This window comes from Dendropsophus ebraccatus, chromosome 3, assembly GCF_027789765.1.
Source record: "Dendropsophus ebraccatus isolate aDenEbr1 chromosome 3, aDenEbr1.pat, whole genome shotgun sequence".
Classification (NCBI taxonomy): Eukaryota; Metazoa; Chordata; class Amphibia; order Anura; family Hylidae; genus Dendropsophus; species Dendropsophus ebraccatus.
This window is the reverse complement of record NC_091456.1, coordinates 186550622-186574778: the sequence shown is the minus strand read 5'-3', so window position 1 is coordinate 186574778 and position 24157 is coordinate 186550622. Positions and strand designations below refer to the sequence as shown.

General features: G+C 47.2%; 1 protein-coding gene across 2 annotated transcripts in view; it reads right to left on the bottom strand.

Annotated features, from left to right (window-relative positions):
* Positions 1-2459: 2459 nt before the first annotated feature.
* LOC138786710 (zinc finger protein 665-like) overlaps positions 2460-24157 on the bottom strand; it is a 524499-nt gene continuing 502801 nt past the window's right edge. For both annotated transcript variants that reach the window (XM_069963705.1, XM_069963706.1), the window contains exons 3-4: positions 6892-7240; positions 2460-4497 (exon numbers count right to left, since the gene is read on the bottom strand). In XM_069963705.1, the coding sequence (XP_069819806.1) occupies positions 2615-4497; positions 6892-7240 (2232 nt within the window). In that variant the 3' untranslated portion in view covers positions 2460-2614. The remainder of the gene's footprint in view (positions 4498-6891; positions 7241-24157) is intronic.

Genomic DNA, 24157 nt, shown 5'->3' with positions numbered 1-24157 from the left:
ATTCTTTGTATCTCTCACCATGCAAATCAGTCAGCACGACTGTACTCTTCACTGTATCCTTGTCAAGTGTCTTCTCAAGTGTTTTATCAAGAGATTATCACGTGTATTTCGGTACCCTGGCAAGGGAAAGTTGTATTATCTGTTGCACGCAAATACTTTCCAAGTGAAACAAGATTATTTATGGTAAAGAGACTCTGTGATTCTTCACCCCACACCAACACCATCTATACCAAATCCTTGGGACATTTCCCCTATCTGTGGGTGGCAGTTCTAGTAGTCCAGGAGAGTCACTACACCACTCCGGCTTACCATAATATCATCCCAAGGGACTCCATAGCAGCCCAGCAGGTCACTGTCCACAGGGGAACAAGGTACAACCAGCCCTTTAAACTAAAAGCAGGTGAGCCACTGGCGTTACGCTTTACCATCTGGCAAGTGACCGTCCGTACCTCCACACCAGTATACTACTGGGGGAGCAACAGGGGGGCTATATACTACTGGGGGAGCACACTGGGGTCTATATACTACTGGGGGAGCAACAGGGGGCTATATACTACTGGGGGCAATCACCCACTTTGTACCTAATTTCAAAGGGGGTGAGAGAAAAAATGGTAGTTTTCCCACTAATAAGCATCAATTGCAGTGGATTTTACGCTGCGAAATCTGTAGCAATATTCTGTACTGTTAGGCCCTACCCAATTAACCCACCACTGCCGGGTGATTACGGTACCTGGCCACACTCCCAGTTTCTTCTCTGGCTCCCTGCTCAGCCAATCAGTGGCTGCTGCGGGACATCACATTGCACCGCAGCGGAACTCGCAGTGTGAAATCTGCTGTGATGCGGTACTTGCCTAAAAAGGAACAAGTGTAGAAAGTTCCTACAATTCACCGATCTGTATGCTATTGGAAACCACACAAAAATAATACTAATTTATACAGTGAAACCTTGCGTGATTCATTCCGGGAATGGAATTGTAATCCAAATCACTTGTATATCAAAGAAAATGTTTCCATAAGAAATAATTATAATACGAAATACGAAAATACATAGACGATTGGTTCCACAACCCAGGAATAAGGTAGGTAACAATATTAATAAAGAACACTGTATAAGGGAAGAAGGGGTTAATCAGTTAACTCTCCCTCCACACACAACTCCCTGGTACCTGATGGTACAAGTGTCGGCTGCCTGGAACAGCTATTGGGGATGAAATTATTCAGGGGTCAGAGGGCGTCCGATCCCCAGCACGTTACCAAGTTAGGGTGGACTCACACTACAGAATCTGCACGGATAAATTCCGGCGAATTCTGCCGCTCGTACCTGCTCACAGCCACGTGCGTCTCCACCCGTGCCATAGACTGTAGGCAGATTCTGCCAAAAGAACTGACATGTCAATTCTTTTGGCGGAACGCGGAATCTGCCCGTGCATAGAATGGTGTCTATGGCACGGGCGAAGATGCGTGCAACCGTGAGCGGGTACAAGTGACGGAATCCGCTGGAACTCCGTAGTGAGATCCCACCCCTACTTGTAATCCAATGTTTAACAGGATTTAAAAAAAAAAAAAAAAAACGCTTTTATTTTTCTTTCCCGTTTTGAGTCTGCCTAGGGTTCTTCTATGAACAATACCTTGATTGGTAATAATGGGACAACACAGGAATTTTTTTTTTGTCTTTTATTTTACTGAACACAATAAAACATATAAATCTTAACAGAAAATACAAGAAAATAATTCCTTATCTGTCAACTAAAAATTCTGGAGAAACAAAGGTCATAATAAAGTATCTGAATACAGATAAACAAGTGTGATTTTTATTGGATGATGAGCCCTGATATCTTTTGGGTAGAGAGACTAGGATGAATATTGTACTTCTATGTTGTCACCAGAGAGGCGCTGGTGCTGATGTCAGTACAGGGAGAGGCACTGGTGCTGATCTCAGTACAGAGGGAGGCGCTGATGATGATGTCAGTACAGGGAGAGGCGCTGGTGCTGCTGTCAGTACAGGGAGAGGCGCTGGTGCTGCTGTCAGTACGGGGAGAGGCGCTGGTGCTGCTGTCAGTACGGGGAGAGGCGCTGGTGCTGCTGTCAGTACAGGGAGAGTCGCTGGTGCTGATGTCAGTACAGGGAGAGGCGCTGGTGCTGCTGTCAGTACGGGGAGAGGCGCTGGTGCTGCTGTCAGTACGGGGAGAGGCGCTGGTGCTGCTGTCAGTACAGGGAGAGGCACTGGTGCTGATCTTAGTACAGAGGGAGGCGCTGATGATGATGTCAGTACAGGGAGAGGCGCTGGTGCTGCTGTCAGTACAGGGAGAGGCGCTGGTGCTGCTGTCAGTACAGGGAGAGGCGCTGGTGCTGCTGTCAGTACGGGGAGAGTCGCTGGTGCTGATGTCTTTAGGGGGAGAGATGCTGGTGCTGATGTCTGTAGGGGGAGAGGTGCTTGTGCTGATTTCTGTAGGTGGAGAGGCGCTGGTGCTGATGTCAGTAAAGGGAGAGGAGCTGGTGCTGATGTCAGTACAGGGAGAGGCGATGGTGCTGATGTCTGTAGGGGGAGAGGTGCTCTGATAGGAGGAAAAAGCTATACAGATGATGCTGGATTTAGGCCTTAACTAAGTTCTGGTCATGAAAATGCATTTCCTGTGTGGGTTTTTTGATGTCCAATTAGAGTTGAATTTTGGGTAAAACACTTTCCACACTCTGAGCACGAATATGGCTTCTCCCCTGTGTGAATCCTCACATGTCTAACAAGCTTTGATTTCAAAGTAAAAGATTTCCCACATTCTGAACATGAAAATGGCCTCTCTCCAGTGTGAGTTTTCTGATGTTCATCAAGTGATGATTTTACAGTATATGATTTCCCACATTCATGGCATGAAAATGGCTTCTCCCCTGTGTGAGTTCTTTGATGTTTAGTAAGACTTGATTTCCCACTATAACATTTCCCACATTCTAAACATGTAAATGGTTCCTCTCCTGTGTGAATTCTTTGATGGTTAATAAAAGATGTCTTTGCAATAAAACACTTTCCACATTCTGGGCATGAAAAGGGCTTCTCCCCTGTGTGGATTCTCTGATGTTTAAGAAGACTCGCTTTCCCAACATAACATTTCCCACATTCTGAACATGAAAATGGCTCCTCCCCTGTGTGAATTCTTTGATGATCAATAAGATATTTCTTAGCATTAAAACCCTTTCCACATTCTGGGCATGAAAAGAGCTTCTCTCCTGTGTGAATCACCTGATGTCTAACAACATCTGCTTTTGCGTTAAAACATTTCCCACACTCTGGGCAAGAGTATGGCTTTGCCCCTGTGTGAGTTCTTTGATGTCTGAGAAGAGCTGCTTTTCTAATATAACAGTTTCCACATTCTGAACAAGAAAATGGCTTCTCTCCTGTGTGAGTTCTTTGATGTGTAATGAGAACTGCATTCTTAATAAAGCTTTTACCACATTCATGGCATAAAAATGGCTTCTCCCCTGTGTGAATGATCTGGTGTTCATCAAGAGATGATTTCTCAGAAAAACGTTTCCCACATTCTGGGCATGAAAATGGCTTCTCCCCTGTGTGAGTTTTCAGATGTCTAGTAAGCTTTGATTGCCGAAGAAAACATTTTCCACATTCAGAACATAAAAATGGCTTCTTTCCTGTGTGAATTGTTTGATGTTGATTAAGAGATGATACTGAATAAAAAGCCTTCCCACATTCTGGACAGGAAAATGGCTTCTCCCCTGTGTGCATTCTCTGATGTTGAATAAAATTTGACTTTACATTAAAACATTTTCCACATTCTAGGCAAGAATACAGCGTTGTTCCTGTGTGAAATCTTTGATGTTTAACAAGAGCCGATTTCCATTTAAAACATTTTCCACATTCTGAACATAAAAATGGCTTCTCTCCTGTGTGAGTTCTTTGATGGTCAATAAGATCTGATTTTTGAATAAAACCTTTCCCACATTCTGTGCATGAAAATGGCTTCTCCCCTGTGTGAGTTCTCAGGTGTCTAAGAAGCTTCCATTTCCGAGAAAAATATTTCCCACATTCTAAACATGAGACTGACTTCTTCTCTGTGTGGATTTTTTGATGTGAGACAAGTTTCGGTTTTGTAGTAAAACATTTTCCACAGTGTGAACATAGGAATGTGTTTTCCCCGGTGTGAGTTCTCTTATGTTTATCAAGATCTGATTGATAAGTATAACATTTACCACATTCTGGACAAAATAGCTTCTCCCTTGTGTGAATTGGCTGATGTCTCACAAGATTTCTTTTACGTGCAAAAGATTTTCCACATTGTGAACATGAAAATCGTTTTTCATGTTCAACATTCTTTCTGTTCGGACTGGATCGGACTTCTTGAAAGGGATTAGATGAGAGATCTTTGCTGTTAGGGGCTGAGGATATATCTGGAGTCATAAACTGTTCTTCATTTGTATCTTGTGTGATATGATCCTCTGCTTTAAAATCTGAGGATACCTGATGTCCCCCTGAGCTCCTGGTACAGTCATCTGCCAAGAATAAAACAGATTTTTATTTACTTATTTTTAAAATTTTTCAGAACATTTTGTATAAATTTACTTTTGCATAACAATATAAATACATGACCAGGACTGTCTAATCTGACACCCATCCGCAAGGAGGGTAGAAATTAGGAAGCTAGAGACTACAGGACAGTTAGCTTAACATCTGTAGTAAACAGGTGGCGGGGGGATAGAAACTGTCACTGTCAGAGACAGAAAAGAGAGAGTTAAGAGTCCTATAGTAGCCAGCCCTCCCTCATAGTCTCTTATATAGTATCCAGCCCTTCAAAATAGTCTCCTATAGTAGCCAGCCCTCCCTAATAGTCTCATATAGCATCCAGCTCTCCCTTGTAGTCTCATACAGCATCCAGCTCTCCCCTGTAGTCTCATATAGCAGCCAGCTCAACCCTGTAGTCTCTTTTATAGTAGCCAGCCCTCCCCTGTAGTCTCATATAGTAGCCAGCCCTCCCCAGTAGTCTCATATAGTAGCCAGCCCTCCCCATAGTCTCATATAGTAACCAGCCCTCCCCTGTAGTCTCATATAGTAGCCAGCCCTCCCCAATAGTCTCATATAGTAGCCAGCCCTCCCCATAGTCTCTTATATAGTATCCAGCCATCCCCCATAGTCTCATATAGTAGCCAGCCCTCCCCCATAGTCTCATATAGTAGCCAGCCCTCCCCCATAGTCTCATTTATAGTAGCTATGGAGGGCCAGATGTAATTCAAACCCTGAATTGCCTGGCAGGCCAAAATTAATGGCACTGCAGGCCAGAGTTTGACATGACTGGTCTTGGAGATAACCCAGCTTTACCAGCATCTTGTATAATGGAGGTCGCTCAGCTTTTCCAGCATCTTGTATAGTAGTCAGTATAATGGCGGTCAACCAGCTTTCCCAGCATCTTGTATAGTAGTTAGTATAATGGAGGTCACCCAGCTTTCCCAGCATCTTGTATAGTAGTCAGTATAATGGAGATCATCCAGCTTTGCTAGCATCTTGTATAGTACGCAATATTTTAAAGGTCTCTCAGCCTTCCTAGCATCTTGTATAGTAGGCAGTATAATGGCGGTAACCCAGCTTTCCCAGCATCTTGTATAATGGAGGTCGCCCAGCTTTCCCAGCATCTTGTATAGTAGTCAGTATAATGGAGGTCACTCAGCTTTCCTAGCATCTTGTATAGCAGTTAGTATAATGGCGGTCACCCAGCTTTCCTAGCATCTTGTATAGTAGTCAGTATAATGGAGATCATCCAGCTTTGCTAGCATCTTGTATAGTACGCAATATTTTAAAGGTCTCTCAGCCTTCCTAGCATCTTGTATAGTAGGCAGTATAATGGCGGTAACCCAGCTTTCCTAGCATCTTGTGCAGTAGGCAGTATAATGGAGGTCACCCAGCTTTCCCAGCATCTTGTATAGTAGTCAGTATAATGGCAGTCACCCAGCTTTCCCAGCATCTTGTATAGAAGTCAGTATAATGGAGGTTACTCAGCTTTCCTAGCATCTTGTATAGCAGTTAGTATAATGGTGGTCACCCAGCTTTCTCAGCATCCTGTATAGTAGTCAGTATATGGCGATCACCCAGCTTTCCTAGTATCTTGTACAGTAGTCAGTATAATGTAGGTCACCCAGCTTTCCCAGCATCTTGTATAGTAGTCAGTATAATGGCGGTAACCCAGCTTTCCCAGCATCTTGTTCAGTAGGCAGTATAATGGCAGTCACCCAGCTTTCCTAGCATCTTGTATAGTAGTCAGTATATGGTGGTCACCCAGCTTTCCTAGTATCTTGTATAGTATAGTAGTCAGTATAATAGCGGTCACCATACTTTCCTAGCATCTTGTATAGTAGTCAGTATAACGGTGGTCACCCAGCTTTCCTAGCATCTTGTATAGTAGTCAGTATAATGGAGTTCACTCAGCTTTCCCAGCATCTTGTATAATGGAGGTCACCCAGCTTTCCTAGCATCTTGTTTAGTAGTAGGGGTCTGCTGAGACCCTCTAATAATGATGCCACATGATTTGCTATACAAGGGGCATGCTGAGGCTCTGTCACCCAAGGTCCCACAAAAGCCTGGAGCCGGCCCTGGCCTGAACCCATACAATTGAAGGCAATGCCATGTCCAAATATATTGTGAAAGCCCCCTCTTCAGATTGCAGGCACAGAGGGTTTTTAGTTCATTATATGTATTATGGATAACTATTTATTTTAAACTATCACTGACACAAATGGTTTCCCCTCCTCTATCTTGTATGAACAATATATATCCCGTCATGGCTTTTTCCGAGTTTCTTTTAACTTTTCTAAGTGGTATATAGCTAAAAACTGATAAAACTTCATAAAGAATGTGTGAGTGTTCTCTGCATTTAGTTTACTTAGCAGGGCAGTTACCTGTAGTTATGTCCTCCTTATACTGCTCATCACTGCTGTCATCTGTCTCTTCTTCTTTTACATCTGCAGCATTAATACAGTTCAGATCCTTCTCTGTAGTGATGTCCACCTTACACTGCTCATCACTGCTCACATCTGTCTCTTCTTCTTTTATTGTCTTATCTAAAGCATTTAAATAGTTCAAATCTTTTCCTACAGAAATGCTCTCCTTATACTGCTCATCACTGATCACATCTGTCTCCAGAGCATTAATAGATTTCAGATCCTTCCCTGTAGCGATGTCCTCCTTATACTGCTCATCACTGCTCACATCTGTCTCTGGAGCATTAATATTGTTCCCATCTTCCTCCTGATTCATAAGATGTGAGAGAAATATTGTGAAAGTCATCAGACAGTAGGAGAAGTCAGGTGGGATGTACAGATCATAGGGAACATCTCCATCTACCTGATCCTGAGGAAGAAGAGGACGGGGACATCTCTCTGGTGCTGTTCTCTTACTGGATCTGACTGGAGGGAACACATACACAGACTGAATTCATTCTTTCCATCCAGATAATACAGAGAGGAGGTGTGTATATAGTCCTGTCTATTACCTGCTGATGGGAGGGGCTGCTGATCCTCCAGCATCACATCCTTGTACTGATCCTTGTGTCCTTCTACATACTCCCACTCCTCCATGGAGAAATAGACCGCCACGTCCTGACACCTTATAGGAACCTGACACACACAATGATCACACAGTCATCCCCCCCACCCCTCCAGTGGTGTTACTGTATAATGTCCCAGCATTCCCAGCAGCCACAGTCTCACCTCTCCACTCAGCAGCTCCACCATCTTGTTGGTGACTTCTAGGATCTTCTCTTCCTCCATTTCCTCATGTATCAGGGGCCCCGGGATTGGGCTCAGGGTTCTTCCCCGTCCTTCACACCCAGGGGCCCCACAGCGCCCACTAGAGGACTTCTTCACTACTGTGTAATCCTGTGTATGGAGAGACACATTACTATCACTCCATCCATTCCCAGAATCCCTCACCTCTCCAGTCCTATCCATCTGATATTCCATAGATAAGAATGATGTCATGATGACATCACTCCCAGAATCCCTCACCTCCCCAGTCCTATCCATCTGTTATTCCATAGATAAGAATGATGTCATGATGACATCACTCCCAGAATCCCTCACCTCTCCAGTCCTATCCATCTGTTATTCCATAGATAAGAATGATGTCATGATGACATCACTCCCAGAATCCCTCACCTCCCCAGTCCTATCCATCTGTTATTCCATAGATAAGAATGATGTCATGATGACATCACTCCCAGAATCCCTCACCTCTCCAGTCCTATCCATCTGTTATTCCATAGATAAGAATGATGTCATGATGACATCACTCCCAGAATCCCTCACCTCCCCAGTCCTATCCATCTGTTATTCCATAGATAAGAATGATGTCATGATGACATCACTCCCAGAATCCCTCACCTCTCCAGTAAGCCGAAAGAGTGACTCTAGGGTGAGGGTTATTATCCTCTCGGCCATCTTGTCTCTGTCTCTCTCCATGGTTGATGGGTCGGTCTCTTATATAGAAAATATCAGCAGAGGATCCTGGAGTGTTGGGAGATGAATTGGAAAGAAGATGAAACAATGTATAATAAAGGCTGACAATAAAAATTACAAGTTGTCTGGTAAATAACTGACCAGATTCTATGGCGACCAGAGTATCTTCTAACCTCCTTGCTGCTTGTGATCTCATAATAAAGCCTGATCTCACTGATCAATGCTTTACAACAGCAAAGCATTGATCAATATAAACAATCTAATGGTTCAGTCTAACATCATCTGTGAAAAAATAAAAACTTAACTTAATAAAAAATTTAAAAAAAAAAATCTCATCTATAGTAATGTGTCACCACTCAAAGCTAAAGATCATGGCGAAAAAAAAGAGAGCAGTATCTGAATGGAGGCACCATTTTTTCCTCTCCCCGTAAGGTGTGTTAGGAGGCGGAGCTTTCTGAGACATTGCCATAGCAACCTTCTCCAGCACGACACCCAGTGTAATGTTTGTTTTATAGTGCAAGTGCTGAAGATCAGTACTATGGAGACGAAGCAGTAAGTGCCACCTCCCAATGCATTGATACCAACAGCGGAGAGTGGAGACTATGGCGCCATCATTAAGGTAAGTGAGAAAAGGCCAACAGTTTGACAGGTTCGCTCAATGCTGGTGATTGCTCTCATGTTCCTTTTCTTCACTCCTGACTGATGAACACTCCTCCTCACCCTAGACTGGTCACCCTGCCCCCCCCCACCTCCCCCCCCCCCTAGACTGGTCACCCTGCCCCCCCCCCACCTCCCCCCCCCCTAGACTGGTCACCCTGCCCCCTCCACCTCCCCCCCCCCTAGACTGGTCACCCTGCCCCCCCCCCACCTCCCCCCCCCCTAGACTGGTCACCCTGCCCCCCCCACCTCCCCCCCCCCCTAGACTGGTCACCCTGCCCCCCCCACCTCCCCCCCCCTAGACTGGTCACCCTGCCCCCCCCTAGACTGGTCACCCTGACCCCCTCCCCCCCCCTAGACTGGTCACCCTGCCCCCCCCCACCTCCCCCCCCTAGACTGGTCACCCTGCCCCCCCCCCCACCCAGACTGGTCACCCTGCCCCCCCCCCACCTCCCCCCTTCCTAGACTGGTCACCCTGCCCCCCCCCTTCCTAGACTGGTCACCCTGCCCCCCCCCCACCTCCCCCCTTCCTAGACTGGTCACCCTGCCCCCCCCTTCCTAGACTGGTCACCCTGCCCCCCCCCACCTCCCCCCTTCCTAGACTGGTCACCCTGCCCCCCCCCCCCACCTCCCCCCTTCCTAGACTGGTCACCCTGCCCCCCCCCCACCTCCCCCCTTCCTAGACTGGTCACCCTGCCCCCCCCCCTTCCTAGACTGGTCACCCTGCCCCCCCCCCACCTCCCCCCTTCCTAGACTGGTCACCCTGCCCCCCCCCACCTGCCCCCTTCCTAGACTGGTCACCCTGCCCCCCCCCCCCACCTCCCCCCTTCCTAGACTGGTCACCCTGCCCCCCCCCCACCTCCCCCCTTCCTAGACTGGTCACCCTGCCCCCCCCCCTTCCTAGACTGGTCACCCTGCCCCCCCCCCACCTCCCCCCTTCCTAGACTGGTCACCCTGCCCCCCCCCCCCACCTCCCCCCTTCCTAGACTGGTCACCCTGCCCCCCCCCCCCACCTCCCCCCTTCCTAGACTGGTCACCCTGCCCCCCCCCCCCCACCTCCCCCCTTCCTAGACTGGTCACCCTGCCCCCCCCCCCACCTCCCCCCTTCCTAGACTGGTCACCCTGCCCCCCCCCCCACCTCCCCCCTTCCTAGACTGGTCACCCTGCCCCCCCCCCCACCTCCCCCCTTCCTAGACTGGTCACCCTGCCCCCCCCCCCACCTCCCCCCTTCCTAGACTGGTCACCCTGCCCCCCACCTCCCCCCTTCCTAGACTGGTCACCCTGCCCCCCACCTTCCTAGACTGGTCACCCTGCCCCCCCCTTCCTAGACTGGTCACCCTGCCCCCCCCCCCCCCTTCCTAGACTGGTCACCCTGCCCCCCCCCCCCCCTTCCTAGACTGGTCACCCTGCCCCCCCCCCCCCCCCCCCCCCCCTTCCTAGACTGGTCACCCTGCCCCCCCCCCCCCCCCCCCTTCCTAGACTGGTCACCCTGCCCCCCCCCCCCCTTCCTAGACTGGTCACCCTGCCCCCCCCCCTTCCTAGACTGGTCACCCTGCCCCCCCCCCCACCTCCCCCCTTCCTAGACTGGTCACCCTGCCCCCCCCCCCCCCACCTCCCCCCTTCCTAGACTGGTCACCCTGCCCCCCCCCCCCCCACCTCCCCCCTTCCTAGACTGGTCACCCTGCCCCCCCCCCCACCTCCCCCCTTCCTAGACTGGTCACCCTGCCCCCCCCCCCACCTCCCCCCTTCCTAGACTGGTCACCCTGCCCCCCCCCCCACCTCCCCCCTTCCTAGACTGGTCACCCTGCCCCCCCCCCCCACCTCCCCCCTTCCTAGACTGGTCACCCTGCCCCCCCCCCCCCCTCCCCCCTTCCTAGACTGGTCACCCTGCCCCCCCCCCCACCTCCCCCCTTCCTAGACTGGTCACCCTGCCCCCCACCTCCCCCCTTCCTAGACTGGTCACCCTGCCCCCCACCTTCCTAGACTGGTCACCCTGCCCCCCCCTTCCTAGACTGGTCACCCTGCCCCCCCCCCCCCCCCCCCTTCCTAGACTGGTCACCCTGCCCCCCCCCCCCCCCCCCCTTCCTAGACTGGTCACCCTGCCCCCCCCCCCCCCCCCCCCCCCCTTCCTAGACTGGTCACCCTGCCCCCCCCCCTTCCTAGACTGGTCACCCTGCCCCCCCCCCCCACCCCGGACTGATCACCCAGTATTGCTCCCTATCAACAACTGGTCACTTTCTATCCCACTAATTGCCCTCCCTGTTCCTTTTCCACATACTTAGAACTTTTCTCTTCCTTCTCCATACCGCAGACTCTATAGGACCTGTGATGGCATCATAGTCACATGATAAGGTCATTTAGAGTTTCACACTAACAGAACAAAGAGTATTGGGTGGATATTGGTCCCGGGTAGCCACCCAAAAGAGTCTGATTATATAATCCGTCACTTACCCCGGCTCCTTCCCTGCCGTGACTCCCCAGATCCCTCCGCCTGCAGAGCTGTACAGGAGCCGTGTGCTTCCCCTGTGCTTACAGGACCTGCCATGATGTCACAGTCATGTGATCAGTCACATGGAGGAGGGGGAGTCACATGATCAGGGGCTGCTGCTCAGTGTATGCAGGACTCTGCTGTGCTGGATGAGCTGAAGTGATGTGTGTGCAGCAGAGCTGTGTGTGTGTGATGTGTGTGGAGCAGAGCTGTGTGTGTGTGATGTGTGTGGAGCAGAGCTGTGTATGTGTGTAATGTACATGTAGCTGAGCTGTATGTGTGTAATGTACATGTAGCTGAGCTGTATATATGTGTAATGTACATGTAGCTGAGCTGTATATATGTGTAATGTACATGTAGCTGAGCTGTATATGTGTAATGTACATGTAGCTGAGCTGTATATGTGTAATGTACATGTAGCTGAGCTGTATATGTGTGTAATGTACATGTAGCTGAGCTGTATATGTGTAATGTACATGTAGCTGAGCTGTATATGTGTGTAATGTACATGTAGCAGAGCTGTATATATGTAATGTACATGTAGCAGAGCCCTGTGTGTAATGTACATGTAGCTGAGCTGTATATGTGTAATGTACATGTAGCTGAGCTGTATGTGTGTAATGTACATGTAGCTGAGCTGTATATATGTGTAATGTACATGTAGCTGAGCTGTATGTGTGTAATGTACATGTAGCTGAGCTGTATATGTGTAATGTACATGCAGCTTAGTATTACTGCTAGCAGTGTGGTACGACAGGGTGCTGCCTTGATCATATGCAAGAAAACTTGGAGAGAACATGGAATTCTGGGCTCACACTGTGTTTTTGCAGTCTGTTTTCTTCATTCGGTTTATGCAAAAAATGGGTGTATTTGTGTGCATCCGTTTTCATCAGTTTTTCCATTGACTTCCATTTATCATTAACAGACCAAAATGCACCAGTTTGTTTTTAAAGTATACAAACGTGGTTGACCACATTTTTTGTATGTAAAAAAACAAAACGGATGTGTTTTGATTAGAGATGAGCGAACCGGGTTCGGGTTCAAGTCGATCTGAACCCGAACGTTCCATGGCCATGTTTTTGTAGCGCTGGATAACCCATTTAAAGCGACTCTGTACTGGCAGTAGCTACCCGCAAACCACTGCCACAGAGAGATCCTCACACAGTGTCTGGTTCAAGGGTCGTTATTTCTCCCGGTGCCGGTATTTTGAATTCAGCATTTGTCCCCTAGGCCTGCAGCACCTCTCTCACTTTAAGCACGCCCCTGGGCTGGATGGAGGTGGGGAGAGGTGCCGCAGGCCTACGGCATGAATGCTCTAGGCTGCACCAGTTACTCCCCACCACAGCAATGAAATTTCTTTTTTTTTTAAAAGACGGGAGTAACGGGAGAAAGGCCGAACCCCAAATCGGACGTGGCGGGAGGACCTCTACAATGTGGTATCAGTGGTTTGATGGTGGCTACTGCCTGTCCAGAGCCGCTTTAAGCCCTAAATTCCCAATCTTCCTTCTTGTAGTATTATTTCCGTTGTGTTGACTTCATTTATTTCTCTTTCAGGATGGATTCCCAGGAGACATTGCGGTGCAGTTATCGGGTCCACTCTGGCTTCTCCATATGAAAATCCCTTAATGCCTACCTGTCACTCAAATAACTTTTACCATGTCAAAGGTTATTGATCACAGTGGGTTTCACTGCTAAGAACTGTTCTGATCAGAAGATATAGTCAGAGGAGATGGCGGCAGTGCAATCCTCTCCCTGGCCGGCCGTTCATTTGGCCAATATTAGTCAATGTAGGTTTATGAGGAAATATTGACATGAATGTATAGACAGTGATTGAGGATGTTGGTCAGGAAAAATTGTGGAATTTACACAGTTGTTCCAGAGATGGAACTCGTACAGGTGAGGGATGGATTAGTAGGGTTGTTTATTAATACAATTCAGAACGACGCATTAGGAGGGGGTCTAAACCAGACCTATTAAAACTTTTGAGTGCCCCCTGAGGTAAACCTAGCCATAAATCTCATGTGTTTATCAGGTCTAATACATATATTTTCCATCAAATATTATAACTTTTTAACCAATGTTCCACTCCACTATATTAGGCAGGAGCTTCTCCTTGTCCATATGGGTGTAAAGTGCACTGATCTCTTCCATATGCCGAGTTGGATCATGAAATGTTTCATCCATTTTGCTCCAGGAGAAGAGAAGGAGCCATTTTTATCATGGATTTTATTTCTACTTGAATGAGTACTGTGCGTAGATTTGCAAAAATATTTGATGAGTCCTACAAGTATAACTATGGTGGATGAGATGGTGATATCCTTTTAAAAAAAATTATTTAAGTTTTGCTGTAAAGATTGACACAATCCACAATGAGCCTGACCGGTTAATAAAGAGGGTTTGAGCCTTAGGCTATGTTCACATAATGTACGTTTTATGACAAGAACCGCCGTTGTTTATACGTTGGGTGAACATAGCCTTATACTGTGTTTGGTATATATCATCCATATACTCTGTGCATTACTTACTATTTATGGTTGGTGTTAGTGTGAACCATAGACTTTACTATGTAGCCCACCACATAAACGTCATCCTACGTAGACGCTGGTTTCCCAGGTATAAAGCATAGAGGCCGTTTTCCTGGGTATAGCAAATCCAGAAATGTCTAAAGATTGTCCGGGCAGCTCCCCCCAAAATGTCTTTGCGCAGGGCCGCCACCAGAAATTTCAGGGCCCCATATAGCTGAAGTGTCTGGGCCCCCTCCATTAACAAAAAATATGGGACATATTTTTGACCGATATCTCTGGAGCGGCGTGCAGACGCAGCTGCCTCTGGTAGATTGGGTTACTTTGGGTACAACCCACACCAGCTGAAACCGTGTGAACCCAATCTCCCAGCGGCATCTGCACGCCACTCTAGGGACATCAACTTTGTGACTGTTATCTCTTTAAAGGGAACCTGTCACCCCCCGTGCTGGGGTGACAGGCTCCCAACCCCCCGTTAGAGCCCCCTATACTCACCTAATCCCGCCGAGTTCCGCTTCTGGAGGTGGTCGGGTGATGAAGATCTCAGCCGCTGCAGCCCGGCGCGCGCGCTGAGAGATGAGTCCAACACCCATAGAGAATGATAGGAGAGTCCAGCGCTCCGTCATTCTCTATGAGCGTTGGACTCATCTCTCAGCGCGCGCGCCGGGCTGCAGCGGCTGATATCTCCGTCACCCGACCGGATCCAGAAGTGGGACCCGGCGGGATTAGGTGAGTATAGGGGGCTCTAACGGGGGGTCGGGAGCCTGTCGACCCGGCACGGGGGGTGACAGGTTCCCTTTAAAGAGACTGTAGCACCACGCCCAGGCTGAAGCACTGGAGGCGGCCGACCTACTCTTAGTGGGAGGAAACCCTAGCCCCTCTATGATAGGGTTTCATTGATTCTAATGGAGTCATGTCATGAAGGGGCTGGAGTTTCTTCCCACTAAGAGTGGGTCGGCCGCCTCCAGTGCTTCAGCCTGGGCCTGGTGGTACAGTCACTTTAAACTGTGCCGCACATTCAGGTTTTTGGGAGAAATGTCACTTCTTTGAGTGGCGGTAGCGGGGGAGTGCGCGCTCTCCCATAGACAGGCTATGACACACGAAGACGGGAAGATTGTTGCCCATAGCAACCCATCACGACTCGGGTAAACTGAAAGTTGAGCTGTGACTGGTTGCTATGGGGCTGCTATGTGAATATGCTCTAGCAAAAATATCCAAGTTGTCCACATATGGCAGCATTTTACAGATTTCATAATCTCAGTAAATCTGAAAGTACAGGGAGGAGAAATATGGCGTTATGTCTTGTTAGATTTTCTTTGTTGCCCATAGCAACCAATCACGGCTCTGCTTTCATTTTACGAGAGCAATGTGAGAAGTGAAAGCAGAGCTGTGATTGGTTGCTATGGGCAACAATTGCTCATGTGGAAAAATGAAAGTGGCCAGCAATATAAGGAAGACCGTCCTCCTCTATATAATATATATATATATATACACACATATACACACACACAGAGATTTATCAAACATGGTGTAAAGTGAAACTGGCCCACTTGCCCCTAGCAACCAATCAGATTCCACCTTTCATTTTCCAAAGAGTCTGTGAGGAATGAAAGGTGGAATCTGATTGGTTGCTAGGGGCGACTGAGCCAGTGTCACTTTACACCAAGTTTGATAAATCTCTCCCACTGTATTTCTACTACTACCCCTACACAGCCGCACATCTCCTGTCTTGTCCTATACTGTACTACTACCCCTACATATTTTAAAATGGGTAAAAAAAAAAAATGATCTTTCAAATCAACTGGCATCAGAGATATATTAAAAAGTCTTCCAGTACTTAGCTGCTGTATGTCCTGCAGGAAGGGGTGTGTTTTTCTAGACTGACATAGTGCTCTCTGCTACCACCTCTGTCCATGTCAGGAAATGTCCAGAGCAGCAGCAAATTCCCATAGAAAACTTTTCCTGCTCTCCAGACTGAAAAAAAAAACACTTCCTGCAGGACATACCGCAGCTGATAAGTACTGGAAGACTTAATTTTTTTTTTTAAATAGAAATAAATTACAAATCTTTGGCACCAGTACCTGAGCTTCTCTCCCAACATGGATCGAGACTTTTTCATCCATAAATATTGACAATGGTTATGTATTATGGTTGTCCCTCCCATTTATTGGATTTGTCCTCACAGTCAGAAATGTCAATTGCTAGGACAAGACACCGAGGGATGATAAAGATTCATTGGCGTGGGAGACACATCTTTAAAGATATCAGAATCCTTGTAACAATTGTAAAGCCACAATTCCTAACGTCCTTTTGACATCGTCCACGGTACGGCTAGATCTTTCCAGTAGTCGTCAAAAAATATGAATAAATAATATTAAATATCAGAAGTAGTCAGGGAATTGGGTAAAGTCTCGGCCAATTAAAGACCCTTATACCAATGCGATAATCTTTCCACCCAGTTCATATAATTGGAGCCACCAATTGTTTCCGTGAAGAAATTAGAAGAATAGTTTTCCTTGATCCAGTTTCGACCTCAAACATTGACTGATATTTCATTATCCATGCACATATTGGATGATATCTTTATACAATCTCAATGCTACCTATGGGGGGAACCACCAGGAGTCAAAGGCTCAGCTAGAAAAACTGGATTTGGTGGAAACACAGACTCAGATCAACTATTCCTTATAGAAGCTGATCCATCAGTTTCTGGGAAATCCTCTGATCCAGGAACATCCATATCAAGTACATTCAGGGTGCGTTCACACTGTGGAAAATCAGAGCGAAATCCCTGCTGCAAACTCTGCTGAGAATTCTGCCTGCCTCGTTGTCCCAGTGTTAAGTATAGGTCTCTCCGGGGCTTTGCACTGTCAATTCTGCTATACTTAAAGGAATACTCCGGGCTGGGGTTATTGTATGGCCGAGCAGGGGGTGGAGATAGAGGCCACTGGTCACCTACCTCCCCAGTTCCAGTGCCAGGTCCCAGATCGCGCCGCCCTGTTCTCCCGTCCCACAGCCGCTTCCCAGTCTGAGCTGCGGCTTGAGATGTGACTTCTCAAGGCAACTCAGCTATTCAGCGACCGAGGCGGGACTCCACTACAACCTCTGAACGGCTGAGCTGCCTTGAGACGTCACGTCTCAAGCCGCAGCGCGGACCGGGAAGTGGCTGCGGGACAGGAGAAAGGGGGGCGGCACGACCCGAGACCCAGAGTTGGACCGGGGAGGTAAGTGACCGACAGCCTCTTTTTCCACCCCTTCCCCGGCCATACCCTAAAAATAACCCCAGCCCGGGGTACCTCTTTAAGGCCGCACGGAACATGGACATGGAGTGCCTGTAACTGACAGCCCCCCCACCCCCGAGCACATCTTTGATATGCTGCTGGGAGTGGGGGAACTATATATATGCGCCATGGTGTAATGGCACATATACAATTTCCCCGCTCCTAGCAACATATCAGAGATGCTGGCGGGGGGGGGGGGGGGGGGGGGCTGTCAGTTACAGGCATTCCATATCCGTGTTCCGTGCGGAACACCGAACGTGTGAATGCGGCCTAACATTGAGACAGCGAGGCAAGCGGAATTCCAAACAGAGACTGCAGATTCCGCTCTGAATTTCCGCCTAATTTCCAGTCTGCACACACCCTCACTCCTCCGATTTCAGTGTATAGCTGAAAAGCTGCTAAGCACTGTTAGTACCTTCAGTCAGTGGTATCTGCAGACTGCCCTGGAGCGTTTCCTGTCAGCAAGCAGTATGGAACACCACCAAAAAAAAACCAAAACAGACATACAGAGACTGGGCTATATGCAAAGGGTCCTCCTCAGTTACATGGTTAGTATGGTTGGAAATTATATATATATCCATTTTGTTCAACCAAAGGCATCATCTCCATCATCTTCAGTGCTATATAGGATGTAGGGCTTGACCTTTTTTGTTTTATTGATCTCTTGACCAGTGAAAGTCCAAAGTCAGTCATTTTGATGTAGTGGAAATCTTTATGGAAGACCAGGATCTTCTCTGGTTTGGTGTCCAAAGGCTCCAGCCTTTTACCACCCAAGATGACCAGGTCTCCTTCAAGAAATAAGTCAACATGGTGGAAATATTACTACAGGAAGGAAGGAGATGGGAATGTAGGGCTCAAGGTACTTCAGGGACTTTTACTTACGTTAAGTAGAATCAGGGAAAAGATATGTGTCGCCAGCTCCTAGATGTATCCAAAATAGTCATGGGTCTTGAAGGTGATGTCGTCATGGTGGGATGAGTAAGAAGAACATGCTAAGATCAATGACAAAGGAAAACTCAGTCTTCTTCCTATGCAGGAGCTTTAATGGTGCGTTCACACCTACAGGATCTGCAGCTGATTTTCTGCAGCAGATTTCATTTAAATAACTGAACACAGCATCAAATCAGCTGCAGATCTTGTAGGTGTGAACGCACCCTAAAAAGGTGTTAGCTGGGATTATGAAAAGCACAACTAGTTTCTTGCAAAAACAGCGCCACTCCTGTCCCCAGGTTGTGTGTGGTATTGCAGTTTCGCTTCATTCACTTTAATGGAACTAATCTATAAAACACACACCTAAAATCAGGACAAGAGTGGTGCTGTTTCTGGAGGAAAGCGGACATGCTTGTCTAAGGCTGCCTTTACACAGAAATTTATCTGACAGATTTATGAAGCTAAAGCCAGGAACAGACTATAAACAGAGAACATGCAATAAAGATTGAAAGAGAAGTCTAGCGAAAATTTCTATTAAAGTATTGTATCGCCCCCCAAAAGTTCATACAAATCCCCAATATACACTTATTACTGGAAATGCTTATAAAGTGCTTTTTTCCCTGCACTTACTACTGCATCAAGGCTTCACTTTCTGGATAACATGGTGATGTCACTTCCTGGATAACATGGTGATGTCACGACCCGACTCCCAGAGCTGTGCGGGCTGTGGCTGCTGGATAGGATGATGGCGAGGGATACAGGGCACTGGAGGGACACTGAGCATCCCTCTGCCATCATCCTCTCCAGCAGCCACAGCGTGCACAGCTCTGGGAGTCGGGGCGTGACATCACCATGTTATCCAGGAAGTGGCATCACCATGTTATCCAGGAAGTGGCATCACCATGTTATCCCGGAAGTGAAGCCTTGATGCAGTAGTAGGAAAAAAGCACTTTATAAGCATTTCCCATAATAAGTGTATATTGGTAATTTGTATAAATTTTGTGGGGCAATAAAATACTTTAATAAAATTTTTCACTAGACTTCTCCTTTAAGATTTCTCCTCTTTTCAAATCCATTTCTGGGTTTGGCTTCACAAATCTGTGTAACCTCTTTAAGACCCTTGTCTGATCTGTTAATGAGAACACAATGAATAAATACATCATATATAGGACTTTATAGTATTGATTCATTGGACCTATAGAAGTTGTTAAACTATAATGTGGGCTCTTCTGGTCTATAAAGGTCCTATTACACAAAGCGATTATAGGTCATATTTGGCTGTTAATTGCTTTGTGTAATAAAAGGCTTGCACAATGTCGGCTGATCAACAATAGCAATGACCTGCTGCCATCGACCTGTGTAATAGGAACAGCAGCAGACCGCCGCTCTCTCTTATGGGCTGCCCATACGATCTGACGATCGCCCAGGCAGCTCCCCGTGACCTCCCCTGCACTTACCTACTATCAGCTAGTGTAATAGGGCCATAACCCCTTAACGACTAGGGGTGTATATTTATGCCCTGCGGCCGCCTCGGGGTGTTCACAGCAGGGCTGCGCAGTGACCCCGCTCTGAACCGCTGCAGTCCCGGGTGCAGCATGTAGCCCGGGACCGCGGCTATTAGCTGGCACGGTCCGATCACCGTGCCTGCTAATTAAGGATTCAGATGCAGCTGTCAAAGTTGACAGCTGCATCTGAAACCTTTATGCATCAGATTCCATGGTGTCTAGTGGGGTGGAGCGATTTTAAGGAACATATATTTGTTAACAATGGTTTGAATTTTTTACAGGCCATCAGATACAATAAAAGTTATAAATGTCACATATCGTTGTAATCGTAACGACTTGAGAAACATACATAATATGTCAGTTTTACCCCAGGGCGAATGGCGTAAAAACCCCAAATAAAAGAAATGCGTTTTTTTTTCAATTTCACCACACATTTTTTTCTGGTTTTGCAGTGTACTTTCAGCCTGTCATTGCAAATTTCAATTAGTGGTGCAAAAAATATGGGCTCATGTGGGGTTCTAGGTGAACAAAATGCAAGTGCTATGGTCTTTTAAGCACAAGGAGGAAAAAAACGGAAGAGCAAAAAAAAAATAAAAAATAGAAATTGGCCCATGTCCTTAAGGGGTTAAAGCGTACTCCGGGCTGGGGTCATTCTAATTGTATGGCCGGGGAGGGGGTGGATATAGAAGGTGCCGGTCACTTACCAGCGACCAGCGGATGGATAAGTGACCAGCGCCTTCTATATCCACCCCCTCCCCAGCCATTCAATAAAAATAGACCCCAGCCCGGAGTACCCCTTTAAATATTTACTCCTCCAATGATTTCATTGTATTTTCAAACCTCCTGTGTTGTATCTAAACCAAGGGTATCAAACTCAGGCCCTCCAGCTGTTGCAAAACTACTATTCCCATGATGGGTGGACAACCAACACTTTAGCTTTTGCTGTCCAGGCATGATGGAAATTGTAGTTTTGTAACAGCTGGAGGGCCTGAGTTTAACACGTGTGATCTAAACCATGGAGATGATGTCCTGCCACAATTGGATCATTGACCACACTGACCCGTTTTCTTCTCCTTCGCCATAAGCACAGCTCAGTACAGTGTAGACATTCAGCTGAGCGTCACATAACTTACCTAAATAGATGCACATGGAGGAAGGGAAAGAACACGTCTCCTGATACATTACAATCATCGAACACTTCCATAACCGGTGATCCTTCAAGCTGTGCCTCAGTGTCTCTGCTCTTCCCTTCTGGAGGAGTGTATCCCTTTTACCCTTAGGGCCCTATTTCACGGAGCCATTAATCGGCAGAACCAGGCCGATTCGGCTGATTATCGCGGCATGTAAGGGTGCATGCACACTACGGAATTCGCGCATAAAGGCCGCTGCTGATTCTGTCGCTGGACCCTGCTCATGGGGGTGCGCATCTCCACCTGTGCCATAGACTCCATTCTAGGCACAGAGGGATTCCGCCGTATGTCGAAAGAATTGACATGTCAATTCTTTCGGCGGATGGCGGAATCAGCCTGGCCATAAAACGGTGTTTGTGGCACGGGCGGAGGTGTGTGCTGCCGCGAGCAGGGTCCAGCGACGGAATCCGCAACGCCCTTTACGCGCGTATTCCCTAGTGTGCATGCACCCTAATAGTTCTAGAGAGAACAATCAGCCAGGGAAACGATTATCGGCTGATCATTTCTTTAGGTCCTGACAGAAGAATGGACTTCATATTAAGCTACAGCCAGGTATAAGTAGTTGGGGGGTGGCAGTGGGTACAGAGTCCCTTTAAAGAGAGGACAAGTCAGAGAACACCCCAGCCCATGCTGTGAACATCTCTTAAAGTGCAGGTCAGTATCTTAGACTGAGGAAGTAATCTGGATAGAGCAAAGCTACAGCAAAGGTCTACGTACTCTTGCAGCACAGGTGACAATGGGACACAATTTGACACAACTCAACTCAGGGAACCAAGACTTGTGTCACCCTTGTAGGATGGGTAACTCGTCACTATGGGGCAGAAGGTGGTTATAGCAACAAAGGTTGAAACATGGGCACAAGTATTCTTCTTTCAAGTATTTCTTCTACTACAGTTCCAGGAGAGTACAGTACTAAATTGGGTTGGGACTCTCACAACAAACTCCTCTCCACTACTCTGAACCAAGACAGCAATGCTATTCTACTCACTACCTCAGCAACTCTCAGTACAGATCCAGTGATAGCAAGTCTGTATCAGTCATGTATTATTCACATGTATTACAAGAGACTTGCAAGTACAGGAAAAGTTTAATTATTCTACTGGAACTCAGTGGTCATTGCACCAGCACATGCACACAGGCTACACAGTGATTGGGTCATCTCCCCTTTCTGTGGGTGGTGCTACCGAGAGTCCGGGTGGGTCATCTCTCCATTCTGGACCACAGTTGTAAGTGCCCAAGGGACCCATCACAACCCGGCAGCTCACTGACCATTGGGGAGCAATATAGCCAGCCACACACTAAAAGCACCTGTGTGCTGAGTTAGCACTGGCGTCACCACAACATCCTAACTGGCTAAGCTATATTCCACCGACCATCCGCCATAGAAGCAAGTGACCGGTCGCCAGGACCGGACTGGGACATGAAATCAGCCCTGGCACTCAAACCTCCGCAGCCCACATATAACATTCTCGCCGTTATATTATAGATAGTGTACTAGACATTCTGTAGCGAACTCTTCTTCAATTGACCATGTTCCTCACTATTTACATATGTGAACGCCCGCCATCAAGGCATAAAAATAAAGACACAACATAATCTGCTGTGGATTTGATGTTGCATATTTATGTATTTCAGCAGCACCAAATCCACAATGGATTAGGTACAGGGGCGGATTAACTTTACCATAGGCCCCGGGCTGTTCACCAAGCCTGGGCCCCCCCACCCCACTGTAACTATGGCGGCACTAGCTTGGCGTTCATAGAACAGGACAGATAATGTCATGATGTCCTGATTTGTGCAAAATTGTTACAAAAAAAACTGTGATTTTTGCAAATCATGGCGGAAGTGTAGCCAGGAGACTGTACACCACTGAAAGTATAAGTCTTTTTGGGTGGTCATGGGCCCCCCAGGAGCTCAGGGCCCCGGGCTGCTGCCCGAAATGCCCCTATTATAATCCACTACTGATTAGGTATGTACGTGCCCTTAAAGGGAATCTGTGAGTGGCAGGACCTTTAGTCCAGTGTAAACTTTTATAATCCTCTTTTCGTTACCAGCGGAAGTGTCACACATGGCGGTGCTGCGACTGTCATTGTGAAACTTCAGCTAGTAATGAAAAGAATAAATGTAAATGGAGTGATTATGGTGCAATTACAGCTACTTACTCACAGGAGGCGTCTTCTCTTCTTCTCTTCATGAATTGCAGCTGACATTTTTGCTGAAGTTTGTTGCCTTTTCTTGCTCGGCATCATGAAGACTTCTCTGGCAATGACTCCTCTCTGCAGGATCTACCAGACAAACATTTTAGGTTCCTCACTCCAACATCATCCACATCTATATACAAACTCCCCAAGAGTATTGCTTCACTCAGTAACCTTACGCCCTCTGTGCCCCCATATATGTAGTTAGGCGCAGTTTGTGCCTCCAAATAGTAGTCCCCCCCCCTTTGTAAAATCCCCATAAAGTATAGGCCTCTATGTAACATCCCCGTACAAAGGGTCCTTCTTTGTAACATCCCTTTATAAAAAAAAGTCCCCCATCCACTTAGCTTCATATATAATAGCCCTCCTTTTGTAACATTCCGAAATAGAATAGTCTCCCCCTTTGTAATATGCTCATATAGAATAGTACCCCACACTTTGCAATATGCCCATATATAATCGTTTTTTCTTTGTAATATCCTCATATATAATATTCCCCCCACACTTTGTAATATGTCCATATAGAATAGTCCCCCCCTTTGTAATATGCCTATATAGAATAGCCCCCCCTTTGTTATATTCCCATATAGAATACCCCCCTTTGTAATATGTCCATATAGAATAGTCCCCCCTTTGTAATATGCCCATATAAAATAGCCCCCCCATTCTTATATGCCCATATAGAATAGCCCCCCCATTCTTATATGCCCATATAGAATAGCCCCTCCATTCTTATATGCCCATATAGAATAGCCCCTCCATTCTTATATGCCCATATAGAATAGCCCCCCCTTTGTTATATGCCCATATAGAATAGCCCCCCTTTGTTATATGCCCATATAGAATAGCCCCCCCATTCTTATATGCCCATATAGAATAGCCCCCCTTTGTTATATGCCCATATAGAATAGCCCCCCCATTCTTATATGCCCATATAG